This window comes from Martes martes (assembly GCF_963455335.1).
Source record: "Martes martes genome assembly, chromosome: 11".
Lineage (NCBI taxonomy): Eukaryota > Metazoa > Chordata > Mammalia > Carnivora > Mustelidae > Martes > Martes martes.
Genome location: NC_137899.1, coordinates 72,002,758 through 72,025,820, shown reverse-complemented (window position 1 = coordinate 72,025,820; position 23,063 = coordinate 72,002,758). Strand labels below are relative to the sequence as shown.

Sequence of the window (23,063 nt, the reverse complement as noted above, 5' to 3'; positions counted from 1 at the left end):
TTATTAGGTAATCATCACAACTACAGCCTGAGTGGCAGACTTCTAATTAAACACTTATCTTGGGGCTGACTGTAATCCATTCCAGAGATTTTTGTGGGTAGGTCCTATCTTTGAGCTCACTCTCTGCTGTGCTCCCAAGTGCCAGTGTCTCCTGGAGGGGAGCTGTACAGGCATCTGGTGCCCTAGTTTGTGTAGATGCCTTCAGGGAACACCCTTTGCTCACCTGGCTCTCGTGGCTGGGACAGGGAGTGGAGGGCTAGCATTCTTGGATCCCATGGGACAGTGGCACTTGGAGAGATTGTGCTGAGTAGACTAGCAGGCTACCACCCCCCAGGGCACTGCACAGACAGCAGACTGAGGCACACTGCCCAGTGTTTCTGTGAAGGAGGCATACTTGCTTTGTCTGGTTGGCTTTAGGGACCTCCTTCAGGCTTGGCACACATTTAGTGTCATACAAATCTGCTCTCAAGGCACATAGGCTGAGGACACCATCTTGCATTTTCCATCTGCCTTGCTCCATGTCATTACTATCACCCAGGAAAGACCCTATACACTTGCCTGGAGCCCTGATTGCTTTGCCACCCAGGGGATACCTCCAGATGGCCTGCTTTTCAGTGGAGGCTTACACTTGTCATTCCACAGGACTGTAATATATTTACATACTTTTAAAAGCTGAAGCCTGGAGGTCTGGCTTCCAGTCAGCCTGAGTCTAGGTGCTGACATCATCCCCTATAAGGACACTGACAGGTCTTGGCATATCCTCAACTACTGGAAGCTATTAAAAATGTAATAGGCTGCTTGGACAAGCATAAAGGTTTGAAAGACAACCAAGAACTGAGACAGAGTTGAATAACAAGTTTCATCTCCTACATGAGGCCACTCCTTCAAAACTGGAAGAGGCTGTGGTGTTATCTGCTATATAGAAACCAACACAGAGAGTCAAAATGAAGAGAGGAATATGTTCCAAACAGAAAGAAAAATAAATAAATAAAACTTCCAGGGGAAAAAAAATTAATGAAATAGAGGTAAGTAATTTACCTACTAAAGAATTCAAAGTAATGGTCATGAAGATACTTATAAAAGTGGAGAGAAGAATGAATTAAGACAGTGAAAACTTCAACAAAGAGATGGAAGATAAGAGAAGGTACCAAGTATAAGTCACAGAGCTGAAAAATATAACTATACTGAAAAATACATTAGAGGCATTCAACATGAGACTAGAAGCAGCAGAAGCATCAATGTGAAGACAACATAGCAGCAAAAAAAGGAATGGAAAATGGAGAAAATAGTAAAAGCAGCAAGGAAAAAACAACTTACTGCATACAAATGAATTCCCATAAATCTCTAGGCAGATTTCTCAGCAGAAACTTTGCAGGCCAGAAGGGTATACCACTTTATGTTCAAAAGGCTGAAAGAAAAGATACTGCCATCCAAGAATACTCTACCTGGCTAAGTTATTCAGAAGTGAAGGAGACACTATAAAACACTGATGAAAGGAAAATGAAGGTGACACAAAGAAATGGAAAGATATTCCATGCTCATGAATCAGGAGAACAAACATTGTTAAAATTCTGTACTACCTAAAGCAGTCTACAGATTTAATGCAGTCCTTATCAAAATACCAATAGCATTTTTCACAGAACTAGAACAAACCTAAAATGAGTATGGAACCACAGAAGACCCCAGATAGCCAAAGCAGTCTTGAAAAATAGAAGAGGTATCACAATTCCAGATTTCCAAGTTAAAATACAAAGCTGTGATAATCGAACAGTGGAGTACTGACATAAATATAGACACATGGATCGTTGGAATGGAATAGAAAACCTAGAAATAAACCCACAGTTATATGGTCAATCTTCAAGAAAGGAGGAATTTATATGTAATAGGAAAAAGAGACTCCTCCACAAATGGTCTTGGGAAAACTGGGCAGCTACATGCAAAAGAATCAGACTGGACCACTTTCTCACACCATCCACAAAAATAAATTCAAAACAGATTCAAGATCTAAATGTAAGACCTGAAACCATGAAAACCCTAGAAAAGAAGAGGCAGTCATTTCCCTGACATGGGCCATAACAACATTTTTCTAGGTAACTTTCCTAAGGCAGGGGGAGAAAAAAGTAAAAAATAAACTATTGGGACTATGTCAAAATAAAGTTTCTGCACAGTAAAAGAAATGATCAACAAAAAGACAAGCTACTGAATGGTAGAAGATATTTGCAACTGACATATCTATTAAAGGGTTAGTATCCAAAATATATAAAGAACTTATACAACTCAACACCAAAACCACAAATATTCTTATTTAAAAATGGGCAGAAGACATGAATAGACATTTCTCCAAAGAAGACATCAGGTGGCTAATAGGCATATGAAAAGATACTCAATATCACTCATCAGGGAAAGGCAAATCAAAACTACAATGAGATAACACCTCACACCTGTCCGAATGGCTAAAGTCAAGAAGAAAAGAAACAACAAGGGTAGGCAAGGATGTGGAGAAAAAGGAATCGTCATGCAGATGGGAATGTAAACGTGTGCAGTTACTGTGGAAGACATTATGGAGGTTCCTCAAAAAACTTAATAGAACTGCCCTACAATCCAGCAATCACACTACTGGATATTTACCCAAAAAATACACAACCACTAATTCAGACAGCTATATGCATCTCTGTTCATAGCAGCATTATTTACAATTAAACTATGGCAGCACACAAAGTGTCCATCAATAGATGAATGGATAAAGAATAAGTGATAGATAGATATGCAATGAAATACTCTTCAAGGGGTTCCTGGGTGGCTCAGTTGGTTAAGCATCTGATACTTGATCTCAGCTCAGGTCTTGATCTTAGGGTCATGAGTTCAAGCCCCATGTTGGGCTCCACAATGGGTGTGGAACCTACTTATGAGAGAGAGAGAGAGAGAGAGAGAGAGATAACCAAAGAGGGAAAGAATCTGTACACAGAAAACTATAAAATACTCATGAAAGAAACTGAGGAAGACACAAAGAAATGGAAAAATGTTCCATGCTCATGGATTGAAAGAACAAATATTGTGAAAATGTCTATGCTACCTAAAGCAATCTACACATTTAATGCAATCCCTATCCAAATACCATCAATTTTTTCAAAGAAATGGAACAAATAATCCTAAAATTTATATGAAACCAGAAAAGACCCCGAATAGCCAGAGGAATATTGAAAAAGAAAGCCAAAGTTGGTGGCATCACAATTCCAGACTTCAAACTCTAATACAAAGCTGTAATCATTAAGACAGTATGGTACTGGGACAAAAACAGACATGCAGATCAATGGAACAGAATAGAGAGCCCAGAAATTAGATCCTCAACTCTACGGTCAATTAATCTTCAACAAAGCAGGAAAGAATATCCAATGGAAAAAAGACAGTCTCTTCCACAAATGGTGCTGGGAAAATTGGACAGCCACATGCAGAAAAATGAAACTGGACCATTTCCTTACACCACACACAAAAATGGACTCAAAATGGATGAAGGGCCTCAATGTGAGAAAGGAATCTATCAAAATCCTTGAGGAGAACACAGGCAGCAACCTCTTCGACCTCAGCTGCAGCAACTTCCTAGAAGCATCACCAAAGGCAAGGGAAGCAAGGGCAAAAATGATGAACTATTGGGACTTCATCGAGATCAAAAGCTTTTCCACAGCAAAGGAAACAGTCAGCAAAACCAAAAGACAACTGACAGAATGGGAGAAGATATTCACAAATGACATTATCAGATAAGGGGCTAGTATCCAAAATCTATAAAGAACTTAACCAAACTCAACACCCAAAGAACAAATAACCCAACCAAGAAATGGGCAGAGGACATGAACAGACATTTCTGCAAAGAAGACATCCAGATGGCCAAGAGAAACATGAAAAAGTGCTCCACATCACTTAGCATCAGGGACATACAAATCAAAACCACAGTGAGATACCACCTCACACCAATCAGAATGGCTAAAATTAACAAGTCAGAAAATGACAGATGTTGGCGAGGATACAGAGAAAGGGGAACCCTCCTATACTGTTGGTGGGAGTGCACCCTGGTGTGGCCACTCTAGAAAACAGCATGGAGGTTCCTCAAAAAGTTGAAAATAGAACTACCCTATGACCCAGTAATCACACTACTGGGTATTTACCCTAAAGATACAAATGTAGTGATCTGAAGGGGCACGTGCACCCGAATGTTTATAGCAGCAATGTCCACAATAGCCAAACTATGGAAAGAAACTAGATGTCCATCAACAGATGAATGGATAAAGAAGTGACATATATATGTAATGGAATACTAACTATACAGCCATGAAAAGAAATGAAATCTTGCCATTTGCAACAACGTGGGTGGAACTAGAGGACATTATGCTAAGCAAAATAAGTCACCCAGAGAAAGACAATTATCATATGATCTCTCTGATACAAGGAATTTGGGGGGGGGGGCTTATGGGGGGCTATGTGGGGTAGGGAAGGAAAAAATTAAACAAGATGGGATCGGGAGGGAGACAAACCATAAGAGACTCTTAATCTCATGACACAAACTAAGGGTTGCTGGGAGGAGGGTGGTGTGGAGAGGATGGTTGGGTTATGGACATTGGGGAGGTTATGTGCTGTGGTGAGTGATGTGAAATGTGTAAGCCTGATGATTCACAGACCTGAACCCCTGGGGCAAATAATATATGTTAATAAGAATAATTTTAAAAAATAAAACTACACAGGGAAAATAAGAAAGAAAAGACATCTTATTCTGCCATAAAAAGAAATAAAATCTTTCCATCTGTAACAACATGGATGAAGCTGGAGAGTATAATATAATGCAAAGTGAAATAATTTAGTCAGAGAAGACAAATACTGTTTGATCTCCTACGTGTAATTTAAACAAAACAAATGAGCAAATGGGAAAAAAAGGAGAGAGAGGCAAACCAAGAAATAGACTCTTAACTATAGAGAAAAAACTGATAGTTATCAGAGGGGAGGTGGGTCAACAGTCCAAGAGACAGTGGGGATTATAGAGTGCACCTGTCATGGTAAGAAAATCATTTTGGGCATAATTGAGGAAATTTGGGTATGTATTGCTTATTTAAAATCCAGCAGTAAATGTCTTAGACATGACTTTAAAAAAAAGGTGGCGGGGGGAGGAGAGAGAGTTTCCAGACAAGCAAAAGCTAAAGGAGTTCATCACCACTTAACTGGCCATAGGAGACATGTGAAAGGAACTTCTTTAAGCTGAAAATAGAAGGCACTAGTTTAGTGTTAAGAAAAAATAGGAAAGAATACATCTCATTGGAAAGGTTTATATATGGTAAATATAGTGGATTAATCACTTTAAAGTATGAAAATTAAAAGACAAAAGTAGCAAAAATAAATGTGGTTATAATAGTTAAAAGACACAGAAAATTAAAAGATACAAAATGTGATGTAAAATATAAAAAACGTAAAATAAAAAACAAAAAATGTAAAATATGGGGATGGATAATAATGTTAAGCATTACAGTGTGAACAGTTTTAAGTTGTTATCAACTAAGAATAGAGTGTTAGAGATCTGAGTTCTTATATCTAAGCCTCATAGTGACCACAAAGCAGAAATTTATAGTAAATACACAGAAGATAAAGAGACAGGAATATAAGCATACCACTAATAAAGTCATCAAACCACTAAGGGAGAGAGCAAGAAGAAGAAAGGAACAAAGTGGAACTACAAAAACAACCAGAAAATAATTATCAAAATAGAAATAAGCATGTATCTCTCAATAATTAAATATAAATGCATTAACTTCTTTGGTAAAGAAAAAAGTTTGTTGAATGGATAAAATAAACAAGACCCATCTATAGGCTACCTGAAAGACTAAATTTAGATGTAAGGGGAAACACACAATAAATGAAGGGCTGGAAAAAGATGTTCTATGCAAATGAAATCCAAAGGAAAGCTGGAATTGCTATACTTTTATCAGACAACAGACTTTAAAGCAAAAACTAATAAGAGAGAACATTATCAAAAATGATAAATGGGTCAATGCAATGAGAAAATATAACATTTATAAATATGTGTTCAACATAAGAGCATCTATATAAGGGAAATATATATTTAGATCAAAAGGGAGAAATAGCAATACAATAATAGTAAGGGACTTTAGTACTCCACTTACATCAACAGATAGCTCACTGGCCTTAAGTAACACATTAGACCTGATGGACTTAATAGATATTTGCAGAACACTTCATTCAAAACAACAGAATGCACATTTGCTTAAGAAGACAGATAATGTGTCTTAGAAATACTTGTATTACATCATATTTAAGAGGATTAAAATCATATCAACCACCTTTTCCAACCACGGTGATATGAAAGGAAACATTAATTACACAAAACTAGAAAATTTACAAATGTGGAGATTAAACATGCTATTAAACAACTGGTAGGTCAAAGAAGAAATCAAAAGAGAAATAAAAATAATTTGAGACCAATGAAAATAGAAATGGCACACCCCAAAATTTATGGGATGCAGGAAGAGCAATTCTAAGAAGTTCATAGCCATAAATGCCTACCTCAAGAAGCAAGAAAAGTTTCAAACAACCTAACTGTACACCTCACGGAACTTGGTAAAGTACAAAAAAAGTCCAAAGATAGAAAGAGGGAAATGAACAGAGCAGACATAAATGAAATAGAGACTAAAAAGACAAATAGAAAAGATTAGTGAAAGTAAAAGCTGGCTTTTGGAAAAACTTAAAAAAAACCTTTAGGTATACTCACCAAGAAAAAAAAAAAAAGTTCAAATAAAATCCAAAATGAAACAAGATGTTACAACTGATACCGTAGAAATACAAAGGATCATAAGAGACTGTGACAAACAATCGTATGCTAACAAACTGGACAATCTTTAAGAAATGAATAAATTCCTAGAAACATAACAACCTACCAAGACTGAATTAAGATGAAATAGAACATCTGAACAGACTGGCTCCTACTAAGTGTGTTGAATCAGTAATCAAAAACCTTCCAACAGGGGCACCTGGGTGGTTCAGTGGGTTAAAGCCTCTGCCTTTGGCTCAGATCATGATCTCGGGGTCCTGGGATCGAGCCCCACATCGGGCTCTCTGCTCAGCGGGGAGCCTACCTCCCCCTCTCTCTCTGCCTGCCTTTCTGCCTACTTGTGATCTCTCTCTCTGTCAAATAAATAAATAAAATCTTTAAAAAAAAAAAAAAAAAAACTTCCAACATGAAAGACCTCAATGTGAGACAGGAATCCATCAAAATCCTAGAGGACAACATAGGCAACCTCTTTGACCTTGGCTACAGCAACTTCTTGCTACACACGTTTTCAAAGCCAAGAAACAAAAGCAAAAATGAACTATTGGTTCTTGATCAAGATAAAAATCTTTCACACAACAAAGGAAACACTCAACAGAACCAGAAGAGAACCCACAGAATGGGAGAAGATATTTGCAAATGACATATCAGATAAAGGACTAGTATCCAAAATCTATAAAGAACTTCTCAAACTCAACACCCAAAGAACAAATAATCCACCAAGAAATGGGCAGAAGACATGAACAGACATTTCTCCAAAGAAGTCATACAAACGTGAATACATGAAAATACATGAAATACATGAAAAAATACATGAAATACATGAAAAAATGCTCAACATCACTAGGCATCAGGGAAATACATATCAAAACTGTGATGAGGTACCACCTCATGCCAGTCAGAATGGCTAAAATTAACAAGTCAGGAAACAACAGATGTTGGCAAGGATGTGGAGAAAGGGGAACCTTTTATAAATGTTGGTGGGAATGCAAACTGGTGCAGCCACTCTGAAAAACAGTATGAAGTTTCCTCAAAAAGTCAGAAATAGGGCTCCCCTATGACCCAGTAATTGCTCTCCTACGTACTCTTCCAAAGGATACAAACATAGTGATTTGAAGTGTTTATAGCATCAGTGACTACAATAGCCAAACTATGAGAAGAGCTCAGATGTCCATCGACAGGTGAACGGATAAAGGAGATATGGTATAAACAATGGAATATTATTTAGCCATCAATAAGGATGAAATCTTGCCGTTTACAATGATGTGGATGGACCTAGAGGGTATTACGCTAAGTGAAATAAGTGAGAGAAAGACAAATATCATATGCTTTCACTCATGTGGAATTTAAGAAATAAAACAGATGAACATGGGGGAAGAGAAGGTAAAATAAGATGAAATCAGAGAGGGAGACAAACCATAAGAGATTTTTTTTTTTTTAAGATTTATTTATTTATTTGACAGAGAGAGAGAGATCACAAGTAGGCAGAGAGGCAGGCAGAGAGAGAGGGGGGAAGCAGGCTCCCTGCTGAGCAGAGAGCCCGTTGTGGGGCTCGATCCCAGCACCCTGGGATCATGACCTGAGCTGAAGGCAGAGGCTTTAACCCACTGAGCCACCCAGGTGCCCCCCATAAGAGACTCTTAACTGGGAAACAAACTGAGGGTTGCTGAAAGGGATGTGGTTGGGAGGATGGGGTAACTGGGTGATGGATATTGAGGACAATACTTGATATAATGAGAAGTGGGTGTTCTGTGCAACTGATGAATCACTAAATTCTACCTCTGAAACTAATAATAGTTATAACTGTATGTTAATTGATTTTAAATTTTTAAAAATGAATGCTAAAAACAAAAACCTTCCAACAAACAAAAATCCTCCTCAAACTCTTCCAAAAAATAAGAGGAGGAGGAAACTCTTCCAAACTCATTTTATAAGGAAAGCATAGATAGATTTTTTGAAGTTGAGGAATGTTCCCCTCTATCCCTATACTTTGAAGTGTTTTAGTCAGGAACGGATGCTGTATCTTGTCAAATGCTTTTTCTGCATCAGTTGAGAGGACCATGTGGTTCTTTTCTCTTCTCTTATTGATTTGTTCTATCACATTGATTGATTTGCAAATGTTGAATCACCCTTGCATCCCATGGATAAATCCCACCTGTTCATGGTGGATAATCTTTTTAATGTACTGTTGGATCCTATTAGCTAGGATCTTGTTGAGAATCTTGGCATCCATATTCATCAGGGATATTGCTCTGAAATTCTCCTTTTTGATGGGGTCTTTCCCTGGTTTGGGGATCAAGGTAATGCTGGCTTCACAGAAAGATTCTGGAAGTTTTCCTTCTGTTTCTATTTTTTGAAGCAGCTTCAGGAGAATGGGTATTATTTCTTCTTTGAATGTTTGGTAGAATTCTCCAGGGAATCTGTCAGGTCCTGGGCTCTTGTTTTTTGGGAGGTTTTTGATCACTGCTTCAATCTCGTTACTGATACCAAAACCAGACAAGGATTCCACAAGAAAAGAAAAGAAAAATCACGGGAACAGTGTCCCTAACACATAGATACAAAAATCCCCAACAAAATATAAGCAAACTGAATTCTGTAGTACATTAAAAGAATGTATCAAGTGGGATTTATTCCAAGGATGCAAGGCTGGTTTAACATCCACAAAATTAATATAACACACCTTAGTAATAAAATAAAGGATAAAAATCATTTCATTTTGATAGATGTGGAAAAGGATTTAATAAAATACAACATCACTTATGATAAAAACTCTCAACAAAGTGGTTAGGGAGAGAACGTACCTCAACATAGTAGAAAGGCTAAGTATGACCAGCCCACAGCTAACATCATGTTCAGCTGTGAAAAGCTTTTCAGTTTTTCTTCTAAGATCAGGAACAAGACAAGGATATCCACTCTTTCCACTTTTATTCAGTAGAGAGTAAGTACTGCCAAGGCAATTAAGCAAGAAAAGAAAAGAGGCATCCAAATTGGAAAGAAAGAAGTAAAGCTGGCACTATTTGGAGATAACATATACTATATATAAAAATCCTAAAGATTAAAATCTGGAAACTGTTAGAATAAAGAAATCCAGTAAAGTTGCAAGATAAAAAATCAACACATTGTATTTTTATACACTAATAGTAAAATGTTAAAAAAAAAAAAGAAATTAAGAAAACAATTCCATTTATAAATGTGTCAGATAGAATAAAGTACCAAGGAATAAATCTGACCAAGGAGGTGAAAGACTTGTATATTGAAAACTACAATAATAAAAGAAACTGAAGATATAAATAAATGGCAAGATGATCTGTGCTCATAGATTCAAAGAATGTTGTTTAATATCATACTACCCAAACCAGTTCACAGATTCAGTGCAATCCCTATCACAATTGCAGTGTCATTTTTCACAGAAACAGAACAGTTTTAAAATTTAATTGGAATCATCAGAGACCCCCAAATAGTGAAAATGGTCTTGGGAAAGAAGAAACTGGAGGCATTACACTACCGGATTTCAAACTATATTACAAAGCTATGATGATTAAATCTCTAGGATACTGGTATTAAAATCTACACATAGAACAAATAGAATAGAGGGCCTAGAAATAAACCCATGTATATATGGCCAATTAATTTATAACAAAGGAGCAGAGAATATACAGAGGGAAGAGGTCAGTCTCTTCAATAAATGGTGCTGAGAAAATTGGACATCACATGCAAAGGAATGAAATGGGACCACTACATACCAAAACTAAAAATGGATTAAGGACTTGAACATGGATCAGAAGTCATAAAACTCCTCTGAGAAAACTTGGGTGTAATCATCTTGATTATCAGTCATGGTGATATTTTAAATCTGATTACCAAAACCAAAGGCAGCAAATGCAAAAATAAACAAATGAGACTACATCAAACTATAAAGCTTCTACAAAGGAAACCAGTAACAGCATGAAAAGGCAACCTACAGAATGGAAGAAAGTATCTGCAAATCATTTTACATCAGATAAGGGACTACTATCTAAAATATATTTTAAAACTCACAATTCAATAGCAAAGAATAAATTGTCAATAGATAGATTTTATTAAACAGTTAATACCTGACTTAAAATACGTATTAAAGTCAACTTACATGATGGAAACTACTGCAATGAAGTGAATATACAGCACTGCATAATTTGCTGAATGTTACAACTTCATGGAAATGATTCAGAATATATATCCTAGCAGCACAATAGACTCAGGAAAAAGCAATACTAGGCATCAAGATTGGAAAGAATCGAAACTGTCTTTATTCATATATGACATTGATCATCCATTAGATTATTCCTTGGAATCTACAGAGAAGCTACTAGAATAAATGAGTTTAGCAGGGTTGCAAGATAAGAGATCAATATACAAGAGTCAACTGGTATAGTTGAGATATAGATATAGATGCAAAAGAGTGGATGAATCTCAAAATAATTGTATTGTGTGGAAGGAGCCAGGCAAATCAAGAAGACATTATTCTGTCTTACTCCATTCTTATAAAATTTTATGGAATACAAACTAAATCTGGTTCGCCTGGGTGGCTCAGTGGGTTAAGCCACTGCCTTCAGCTCGGGTCATGGTCTCAGGGTCCTGGGATCAAGCCCCAAGTCGGGCTCTTTGCTCCATGGGGAGCCTGCTTCTCTCTCTCTGGCTGCCTCTCTGCCTACTTGTGATCTTTCTCTGTCAAATAAATAAAATCTTTAAAAAAAAAAAAAAAGAAGACATACAAACTAAATCTGTAATGATAGAAATCACATGAACAATTGCCTGGTAGCCAGGAAGAACAAGAAGGGTACCAGGAAGGGATTATAAAGGCTCAGGGAGAAAGCTTTTGAGGGTGTTAGGTCTACTCATTAAATTGATTGTTGTTTCATGGTTTCATGAATGTTTAATGACAAAACTTATCAATGAGTACCCTTTAAATATACTTGTGTGTCAGTTATGCTTGTTTGTACATCAGTATACTGAAGTAAAGTTATCTTAAGAGGGGAAAAAAGGTGGGGGTGCCTAGGTGGCTCCAACTCTTGGTTTTGGTTCAGGTCATGGATTATAAGATCCAGCCCTGTGTTGGGCTCCCTGCTCAGGGAAAGTCTGCTTGATGATTCTCTCCCTCTGCCCCTCCTCCCATTTGGCATGCACTCTCACACCCTCCAATCATTTAAAAAAAAGAAAAAAAAAAGTGGAGGGAGGGGAAGCAATGGAAAGAAGAAAAACATTTTTCTTTTTTCGTGTTATATATTTTCTCTAATAGTCCACATAATTATGTGCTCAGCTTGTCTACCTACTAGCAAGAATGAGGGAATAAAGTATTAGTCCATATCATTGTTAGTTAATAACTATTATATTAAAAGAACCCTAATTTTTATCTAATTTTTAAACTTTTTATTCTGGATGTTTAATAGAATAAATGTAATACTAAAATTATTTTTAAGATGATTCGAGCTAACGGTTTAAAGACATTTTTCATGACTTGAAAAGTTTTGGTGCTCTGCTTTTACAAATGTATAATGCCTCTTTCATTATCCTTTTTGATTCATCTTTATGTAATAGTATTTCTTGTTTAAAGTTTTTATATTGGTCTTTGTTAACTGTAAATGTTGAAGTGAAAGTAACTATGACTAAGTTTAGATAAAGCTTTCTGGTAAACTCTTACCCAAATTAAATTTCAAATTGTTAGGCAGAAATATTTATTTTTTTAATGAGGAGTGGAAATTCTCTGGGCTTGATTATAATCTCTTTGAAATTTTATTGAGTAAAGTTTAATTTGAATGTCTATGCAAGTGGAATCACGTAGGAGGGAAAAATTAAGAATTAAAGTTTGGATAATGTAGAAATGCTGTGACACGGTGTGGTGTAAAATCTGTGTAATAGGGTGGAAGTGATCTTCAGATTCTGAATATGCCTTGTTTTTCCCTTTTTGCAGAGTGTATATAAATGTGACTTCCTGAACTTGCAGCTTCAGCAGCCACTCCAGCTTGCACAGGATGCTATAGATGCCTTTTTGAAGCAGCTGAAAAACCCTATTGATTCTCTTCCTGGAGAACTTTTCCATGTGGTGGTTTTCTCTCTCCTCCTTTCTTATTTTCCATCGCCTTACCAACGATGGATTTGCTGCAAGAAAGCCCATGAACTGTTAGTGTTAAATGGTTTATTGCTTATCATCACACCTGATTCCTCCCATCAGAACCGTCATGCTATGATGATGAAAAGCTGGAAGATTGCTATAGAATCCCTGGGCTTTAAACGTTTCAAGTATTCAAAATTTTCACATATGCATTTGATGGCATTTAGAAAAATTTCCCTAAAAACCACAAGTGACTTGGTTAGTAGGAACTACCCAGGGATGTTATATATTCCTCAAGATTTCAACAGTATAGAAGAAGAGGAATATTCTAACCCTTCCTGCTACGTTCGATCAGATATGGAAGATGAACAACTAGCATATGGTTTCACAGAGCTCCCTGATGCTCCATACGACTCAGATTCTGGAGAAAGTCAAGCCAGCTCTATTCCTTTCTATGAGCTAGAAGATCCCATATTACTTTTAAGTTAATATCAAAGCAAAAGGCCCTTTCAGTCCAGACTTCTAAACTAATTCCTTACACTAATCAGAAATACTAACATGAACTCAGTACTTAAAACCTGGTTTGCATAGAAGAAATGCAAAGGTTTACAGAGTTTGCTATTTTTTTCTACTTCTGGATTTTAAAATTTATTCTTATATAGAAAGCTTAAAGTTTCATGCAGAGTGACTCCTGTCATAGCAGAAACCACTGTTACTTTAGCATTTAGCACTAAGATACTATAGAAAGGTACCTTTTTTCTTTAGTGCTATTGTGAAAATGAAGCGTAACTTGCTATGTATTTTTCTTTTTTAATCTTTTCAGTGTTGACTTTAAACCATTGCAATGAGAAAGATATGTAGAAAGCTGTAGCTTGCACTTTGATTACTCACAAGTTAAATGTGACAGATAGATTGGTTTAGTTGTTTTGTGATGCACTTATTCTCCTTTCTAGCTAAATTGTTATCTGTTACAGAAAGCCATTTTCTGTTCATTTTGTCTGGTGATCCAGCGTTTCCTCAGCTTTCTGGAATTGACTTTTTTTTTTTCTCTTTTGCTCATTTGGCAGCATCAGACATTTGGGGAAAGATTTCCCCCAAGTATGTATTCTAATTTCATTAGTACAGTACAATAAACACCATTGCCAAAGTAGAATGTTCATATCTTTCATATTGATTTAGGCCTTGGTGTTAAGTATATTTAACTGTGAGAGTTCCCTCTTACCTTTTTTTAAATTTAGGTTTCATTTACAAAATTTTCTATTTAAGCAAGGAACAATACTCAATCCTGACCTGAAACACCTTTGTGAAAGGGTTTGCACTTGTAAGAGTTTATGTTCTGTCTAGACCAACCTTATTAGGGTTCTCACCTTTCCATTAAGGAGGTGTGCTGCACTACAAGTCTGGAATTATATAGAAAAATTTTAAATTAACCCTCTGCTAGCAATCTCATAAAACGGTTTTGACCTTTCGGTATTCTAGTTTCTAACAAAATTCTAGCAGAAAATTTTCTTTGAATATATAAACCATTAGTTGGCTGTGGGAATTTTCCCTTTCCACATTGATAAATGACTTTCTGTGTTTCTGAATCAGAAGCAAATGATTAAGGAGAAAAATATGTCCAAACAAGACAAGATTAGTTTAAATAGCTAAGAACATTTGGTCCACATTGTCTTGTCAGCCAGCAATTGTCATGTAAACTGTCGTTTTTAAGAGTGCCACTGTGTGGATTTTTTTTTTCAAGTGGTTATTACATTAAAATTACCTCATACTGAGGTTTTTGCACTGAAGTATCACAGTTTCAGAATCCATGGTTAATGTTATGTGTGCGCGTGTCCGTGTGTGTGTATGTTCAAGGAAACTTGCATTTTCAATAGTTGATCCTAAATTTCATAAACTGCACTTCTTTACTCTGGTAAAATTGATGTTTTTGTGCTTATTGTGAGTTGCTGTAGTTAACTTTGAATGTCAGACTTTATTTAGAAATACAAAATACCCTTTAAGATATCAATGTTTGGGTATATAAACCCAGTATTTCAAATTAAATTTCATGTTCTAAATTAATGAAAGTAACAGGATTGTAATTAACCTAAAAAGTCAGTTGAATGAATGCAATAAATATTGGTTGCTCAAATATGCCAAAAGTAACTAGAAATGTTTCATTTACTTTCAATAGTTTCAGAGCCCTTAATAATTAAAATTTGACTTTTCTTTCCAATTAAGCACTATAGGTCCCATCTTTATCTCCCCCAAAAGAAGGGGAAAAAACCCACTCTATTCAGGTAACACAAAACTATGTTTACTATGTTTTGGTAGTACCTCTTACCCATATTGCCCATTTCCTTTGATTTGGCTAAATATGATCTTAAGGGCAAAGAAAACAATATATCGAATTAAAGTGCTTTGAAAGTAAATGAAAACCGGGCTTTTGAGAGGCTGGTGTAAGTATGACCTTGGAGTCAGCCTTTGTGTTACAGCTAACATGTTGGTGCTATAAATTTTTCTGATTGTTTACAGATGTTGATTCTGCTTATGCTCCAAAGTGTGCATGATGTATTTTAAGTAGTACTTTAAAGAAAAGTCTCTTTATAAAACCTACTCCCACTTAGTATAAATTTGTTTGGATTTATAAATGTCATTTGTTACTGTAAATTCAGCTTCAAATTAGGTTGGTACAGGATTTAAACTAATACATATTCCACCAAAGCCAGTTTAACATTTATGTGTTAAAATATAAGCAGTCCTGTGGCTTGGTGCCAGAAGATATATGTAATGACAAGAGAAGTTAACAGAGCCTTTTAATACTGAATGGGTACTCTTGAGAATGATTTCATATAGATATAAATAAGTTTTAAGGGGTCTCCTGTCTCACAACAGGATTCTCCAAAATAATCTGGAGTTTCAGAAATAAATGATCATTTGATTAGATTCTTCAGGATCATGACTTGATAAAAAATGGTTTATATCATAGTTGCCAAATGGTGGGAGATGGCATATCTGAAAATGTATGTTTGTGTTTGTTGTATTTTTTCACATTTTGTGAACAAAGCACATTTATTAAAAATTTTAAATTTTCTAATATTCATTGTTCTATTACTTAAAACCTGAAAAGGCTATGCTCTTTGATTTCTATTCTAAGTGACTTCAAAATTGGGAAGCAGTTTAAAATTTGAATGACCTCCAGAATTTTCAAGCTAGGTTCACCTACTCAAATTCCTTAATTTCAGGAATTGATGCACAAAATACAGAGAGTTCAGGTGACTAAGATATTGTTATATATTGTCATGCTGTTTATCAAAGAACCGGGGACAACAGCCTGCATAAATTCTGGTTCATTGTAGGTCTCCTCCTTTCCTTGAAAGTTACTTTTATCAAAGATAGTTAAGTGTATTAGTTATTTTATGGCAGCAGATGGCTTTCTCATGATGCCAAACAGTTCTTAATCCACTGAACGAATGTTTGAACTTTACCATATACAGTATGCTGGGGAAACATTAGGATTGGGGTGGTCATAGTCCCCTGCTTTCATGGAGCTACGATCTAACGGAAAAGACAAGCATCCTATATAGAGTTAACGTCTCTATCTAGGAATGATTGACTACTGATCCTTAAACCTTTGCCCCTGCTCAAGTCCCTTAATTTACCAAAAATGAAACAGAATCCAAAAATTTTTAAAGACAACTGTTCAACAAATTACAAACATATTGTGGGTAAGAGGAATGTATTGTTCATCTCTCTAGAAAAGTGCAAGCTACAAACCAATTCTCTGATTGTAAAAGGTGGGTTTAAAAAAAAAGCGGGAGGAAACCAAGCTGTCACTCCATTTTCCCCACATTTTTCTGAGCACAGTGCTAGAATGGTATTCCTCTTCAAGGGTCCACACACTAACATTTGGTTCCGTTTTGGTATTACAAATTGTTAGGTAATAGCAAAAGTGGAAAACAAATTTTTCTTAACTTAAAAAAAACATTTATTACAAAGAATGTATTTTAAAAATTTGATTTTTCCGGAAAAACCTGAATTGCAGTAATCTTCATAATGGTTCACAAAAATTTCATGTCCATGATCCACTGCCAACAAAAAGTTCCCCAAGATTAGTGGTAGCCTATATTACACAATACTCAATAAACAAAGAAGGTGCAACAGCTAACAATTTCATTAAGGACCTCTAAATATTATAAAAGGAGGAAAGTATTGGGTTTTCTAAACCCTATTTTTCTTATTAAAGAAATTTATATCCCAAAATTGGAACACTTTATCTTGAACTTAGATTTAAATGTTTTATCATCCTAAATTTAAGAATGAGTTTAGTTTAGTATGCATTTTTCAACTAAGAATCTTGTTACATCTAGCACTGTTGAGTGCTAACTTTTGGTCAACTTCAGCAGTGTTCAAATTAACTTGAATTTTTTTAACCATAACACTTTTGTCCAGTTAATAGAAAGCTATTCTACTTTTTGCCATATAAAACATTTCTGATTAATGTTCCTGCATGATTTTAGTACTCAGAAATATTGACAACTACTTAATATCATAGGTTTTAACAATTTCCAAAATTGGGTCCATCAGTGGTCCAAAATTGTACCTATGTTTTTTAAATTAAAATTTAAACAATTTTAATATTTTAAAAATTTCAAAAATGTTTTTAAATTTTAAAATTTTTTTTAAAAATTTAAAAATTTAATTTAAATTTAAAAATTAAACTTTAAAAGTTTTAAATTTAAAATTTAAATTAAAATCCAAAGAATTAGGTCATAGATATTGACTGCAGAATTGTTTCTCGAATTTTTCATAAATAATGAAAAGGCTATGAAGCAAATTTGTTCATATTACTGGATTAGAATGCCCATGTAACCATAAGAATGGTACGGAGCATTGCTCAAAATATAAAACAATGCCAATAGTTTTTGAAGCTCTTTAAGGAGAAAAGTCAGGAGAATATACTTGCATCCTTTTATTGCATTTATATCTCACTTACTAAAGGCAGTCACAACCAAGTAAATCATTCAGTGGTCTCCTGATAACATTCTGTTGGTCTTTGAGCTGGCATGGGGAAAATAGATATCCAGAAGAAAATGATTTGTGGGCACAGAGATATTCTATATGAAGCTATTGTAGAATCCACATTTAAGCCCTTTGTAATTTTTCCCTACACCTATAAATCTTTCTTACAGCTAATTAATGCCAGGCTTCAGCTAGGCCTATTGCCCTGTACCTAAGAAAAAGGATACAAATATGGCCCTGGCCAGTATTAATTTAGTTCTGCAAACTCTTGTTCTGTAACACATCCTTTTTGGATGAGAGAATTTGCCAACACAGGTTAAATGTAGAGAAGATAAAGTCAACAGCAGCAACAACAACAAACCGTCTCCTAATTACCACAGGCCTTTTCACTAGGAAGCCAAGAACTAACCCATTTCCCAAAGCCAAGCATGGATGAACCAACCATTCCCTGAAAATAAGGTAGATGGGCGATTGCTGGCAAGAAGAGAGGCAGGTGGACCAAATTCCTTGAGCCTCCCTGCAAGAAGAAATGCTGAAGGAAACAGACCTAACACAGAGGGGCTATGGCTTGACTAAAAACACAGATTTGTTTTCTAAACTCACAAGCATAAGCACCGATTAATGTCCCAGAGAGGTTGCTGTGCAAACAGTAAGGACCTGGGAATTTTAAAGAAGAAAACAATGATCAAGAGGAAATATGATCACTTGGAGGTTGTATAACCAGAAGTATTACCAAGACGGGGGACCCCAGTGGCGTGGAGAATGGTGCCAGTTGGAATTAAAAGCTATGAAATGGGAGTTAGGATGTCATAAGTCATTTCTTTAGTCTTGCCTGTGACTGGACACGTATAAAAACTGCTAATATCAATTTTATACTTCAAGAAGTCAAAACAAGTCCTTTTAATGAACAAATGTTTTTCTCCCTAAAAGCTCTCAAATGTGAAGAGGCAACACCATTTTAACATCCTTGGTGTAGAAATAGTATTACAGACAAATATAGGGGGATAATAATCATCTATAGATTAAGTTCACTTTCCAAAGAATGTGAAGCACGAAATTCAGAAGAGAGCAAGCGTAGATATTTTAACGGGTCATTTTAGATTATATACAGTATTACTTAAGAAATAAACTTGGAGTTGTTTTGAGTAATGAGGAATTTTCACAACTAGCCCTTATGGTCCCTAGACAGTCATGAGGATTATTTGTGAAATAGGTAATTCAAGTTAGGAATACAGTTTGTGGCAATGTTTAAAAGCAAAGTTGTTTTGACCATTCACTCAATACTGACTCATAAGTTGAGATCTAATTACTGCACTATTTACACTGGACTAGGTCCTATAAGGAATGGATGTGTGTTGTGCTTTTCAGGGCTGACAATGTAAATTTTTTAAAAAATGCATTAGCTTTAATATGAGGCAACAAAAACTTTAAAATTGCAGAATACCACACTGCACTGCAGCATCTGGTGGTACATAACAATGAAATCTGTTCACATGACCTTTGGCATTATGTTATGTTCATCACCAATCTAGATGCAATTTACTCAAATATGGATAGCCCTTATCATCCAAGTGCCAAATGTCAACAAGCCTGTGCCCACCTGTGTACTAGCTAGTCCTTCTGCCTAGAATTTCTTCCTCTTACCTTGGATTTATAGGAGTAGTTCATTTTTGTTATCCAGGTCTTAGCTTACATGTCACCTCCTAGGGCGTGCTTCCCAGTCCACATTATCAAGTAGTCTTCACATCACCGTAAAGTCTCTGCATAACCAATTATCTTATGTTTATATTTTTCCTTATCTATATGTGTGGCCAAGGCCCTCATCTATTCTGTATCTTCAGTCTAGCAAAGTGCCTTGCAACAAAGCAGGTGATCAATAAGTATAAATAAATTCATATATTTATTATAAATAAATTCATCTTACCTTATAAAATCCAACTGAGAGGACACAGGACCATGGCTGATATTTAGTTTATGCATTTTGTGGGGTGTCCAGTTTTGTTTATTAATACATTCTCAAAATTAGGATATAGGTCAATTTATACTCTAGAAAAGTCTGAATTGGTTTGTAGAAAATGTCACTTAGATCAATATTAGGTGATTTGGAGCCACAGAATTTTTCTCTCCTCTACTTACTCCTGCCCACTTAAATTTGTTCTATCTTAATCTCAGATCATACTTTCTCACCACGTTTCTATCAATGCTATCCAGTCCCTACCTCCCTCTCATTGACAATAAAGAATTGAAGCTTGTACACAATCATTAGCTTTGCTACATCTAAGGAAGATTCAACTAGTTGACCTCTGTGGTTCCACAAGAGAAGTAGTGCTCCAGCAGCTTTTTAATTCATGTAAGGGATACATGAATGCCAACCACTTTGCAGATAGGTTTCTACCACTAAACACTGAAATTTGGGGCAAATTTCTTCATAAGACCTGTTTCTTAATCCACAAAATTCACTTACAGGGTTACTCTGATAACTTTACCAAGTTTCTGTAAAGCCAATAACACACTCTTGGCACATAGTATGATCAGCACACAGTTTCTATTATTTATTTTAGCAAATAGCCATTAATAGTCCTATTCCTCTTAGTTCTATTCTGTGCCTTCCATGCGCATTGACCATCTTATCTCCACCATCCACCACCAATTCAAAATCTAATATCCACGCCTCAGAATCTTACTGAGCAATTAAATAGTCGGCATTCAATTTTCCCATCTTCAATTTTCTCCCCTATGACATAATTTCCTCCCAGAAAATGACATAAAAGATACCCAATCCACTACAACCTACCCTGCAAGATTTCAATGGAAACTACAAAACAAACCTCAACATAAGATTTTGTCTCTTTATAAGATGAATTCACCAAGATGGGTAACCACTTCCTCAGTATGTTTGATTCAACTATCCATTAATCATCAAAGAGTTCCCATAAATATAAAGGACAGCAGTGAATATGAGGTAGTTGTTGGTTCACAACCCTCTCAAGAGCTTCCTGGAAGTAATCTGAAATAGGCCCTGAATGTTAAGGGCAGGTAGAGACCAAAGAAAGAGGCCACTCCAGTCTGGTAGGTGGCAGTTTTAATAAGCAAAGGGAACTTATTACACGAGGTTTGTCTTGGGCAGCAGCAAGACGAATGGATCCCTGCACCTGCTCACGAAATCTTGGGAGCTTATAAAAAGGCCTTAACTGGATTCAGTCATGCCTATCGTTCAGGTGTTCTCAACACAACATCATTACCTCAAGGCTATGTCCTTGGAGTAGCCTGTGGGAGTGGGAAAGGCAAGCAGAATGTTCATTCCAAGAAAAAGGGAGGGTATGAGGAGTCTCCAATCCCCCAGATCCAGCTCATAGATCAACTGGCAGTCGCATCTTTTCAATAACCTTTCCCAACAGTAGTATAACCAAGTTATGTAAGAGTAGGAAGAGATTAGGGTTATTTGATCATTAAGTGGAAAGAAAACCCTTGAAACATAGTTCAGTTTCTAAAGGACTGACTTCTCTAGGTGCACAAAAGCACATCCACTATTGCTTTTATTACATTCCAAGTGATGAATAAAACCCTATCCATGGGAATACTTGTCTGAATCCACCAACGTACGGCACTACAGAAGCCTTGAACAGATTGGAGAATTACCTAAAAGCCTAGAAAATTACAAGACCAACAGAGAAGACACATTTTTGAAAAACACTGTTCAGTTCTAAGTAAAGTCCTTTCGATAGTCATGATAATAACAAGCATCACTTATTAAGCAACTATTAGGCATTAGATATTATGCTAAGCACTCTACAAACAATGCCTCGTTTTCATTTTCTCAACAAGTCTACAAAGTACTATTATCACTATGGTACTAGTGAGGACAGTAGGTCTCGGAAATGTTTAGCAACTGTCTAAAGTTACAGAGTTAGAAAAGTAGCTCAGCCACTATGCAACTTGAGTCTGAATGCAAAGCTTCTGCTCATTCACCACATTACTGGAGTTGCCTAATCAACATGGATGCCTGAATGAGTACATGTATTTGAAACTAGTTTCATAAACAATGGGCACAACATTGAATAAAACATGCATATATTAAGTGTTTGCATTTCACTGTGCCAGGCATTCTTTTACATACTAAGTTCTGATACCCAGATAAATCAGATTATGCCTTCAAGAAGCTTCCTTCCATCTAATAAGACAAAACATATTCATGAAAAGTATAACGTAGAAAAAGGGATGTCACAAAGAAATTGAAAACGAAGTCAAATATTTTCTCCTTTAAAAAGATATGAGAGGGGTGCCTAGGGGGCTCACTTGGTTGAGCATTCAACTTATGATTTCAGCTCAGGTCATGATCTCATGGGTCGTGAGCCCCGCAGCAGGCTTCCTGCTCGTGGGGAGTTAGCTTGAGGATCCTCTCCCTCTGTGCCCCCTCAAATAAATAAATATTTTTTAAAGCATAAAAACCACAATATTACAAGTAAATTTTATCAAACTTCTGTGAGAGGTTTTTTTTTCCTAAAATCTGTTCTAAAGCATTGGAAAAAAATCATAAAAAGGACACTTTGAACTATAACTGATTCAAATTTAGAGAGCACACAGATAAAATTACAAGAGATACTAATTTTCTATTGCTGCTGTAACAAATTGCCACAGACTTATTGGCTTAAAAAAATATATTATCTTACAGTTTTGTAGGTCAGAACTCCGACATGGGTCTCACTGGAGTAAAGTCAAGGTGTTCTGTTCCCTCTGGAGGTTCCAAGGAAGAATCCATTTCCTTGCCATTTCCAGCTGGAGGCTACGTGAATTCCTGGGCTCATAGCTCTCTTCTTGCATCTTTAGAACCAGCAATATCATCAGGTCAAGTCCTGCTCATATCATAGCTCTGAACCTCCTTCCACCATCAGCATTCCTCTCTCCAAATCTAACTGCAGCTGGAAAAGGTTTTCCCCTTTTAAGGACTCGTGATTAGACTGGGCCAATGAGAATAATCCAGGATAATCACCCTATCAGAAGGTCTTCAACCTGAAACACTTGTGCAAAGTTCCTTTACCAAGTGAAGTTGTCTATTCACAGGGTTCCATTAAACAGGAAATCTTTGGAAGGCCATTTTTCCGCCGAGCTCACAGGCCATTTCAGCCATCTCTATGAATGCAAAACTAGTAA

General features: G+C 36.1%; 1 protein-coding gene across 1 annotated transcript in view; it reads left to right on the top strand.

The window, feature by feature from the left end:
- SAMTOR (S-adenosylmethionine sensor upstream of mTORC1) overlaps positions 1–15,989 on the top strand; it is a 100,453-nt gene extending 84,464 nt beyond the window's left edge. The window contains exon 5 of the mRNA XM_080818152.1: positions 12,771–15,989. Within this exon, the coding sequence (XP_080674278.1) occupies positions 12,771–13,400 (630 nt within the window). The 3' untranslated portion in view covers positions 13,401–15,989. The remainder of the gene's footprint in view (positions 1–12,770) is intronic.
- The last annotated feature ends 7,074 nt before the right edge of the window (positions 15,990–23,063 follow it).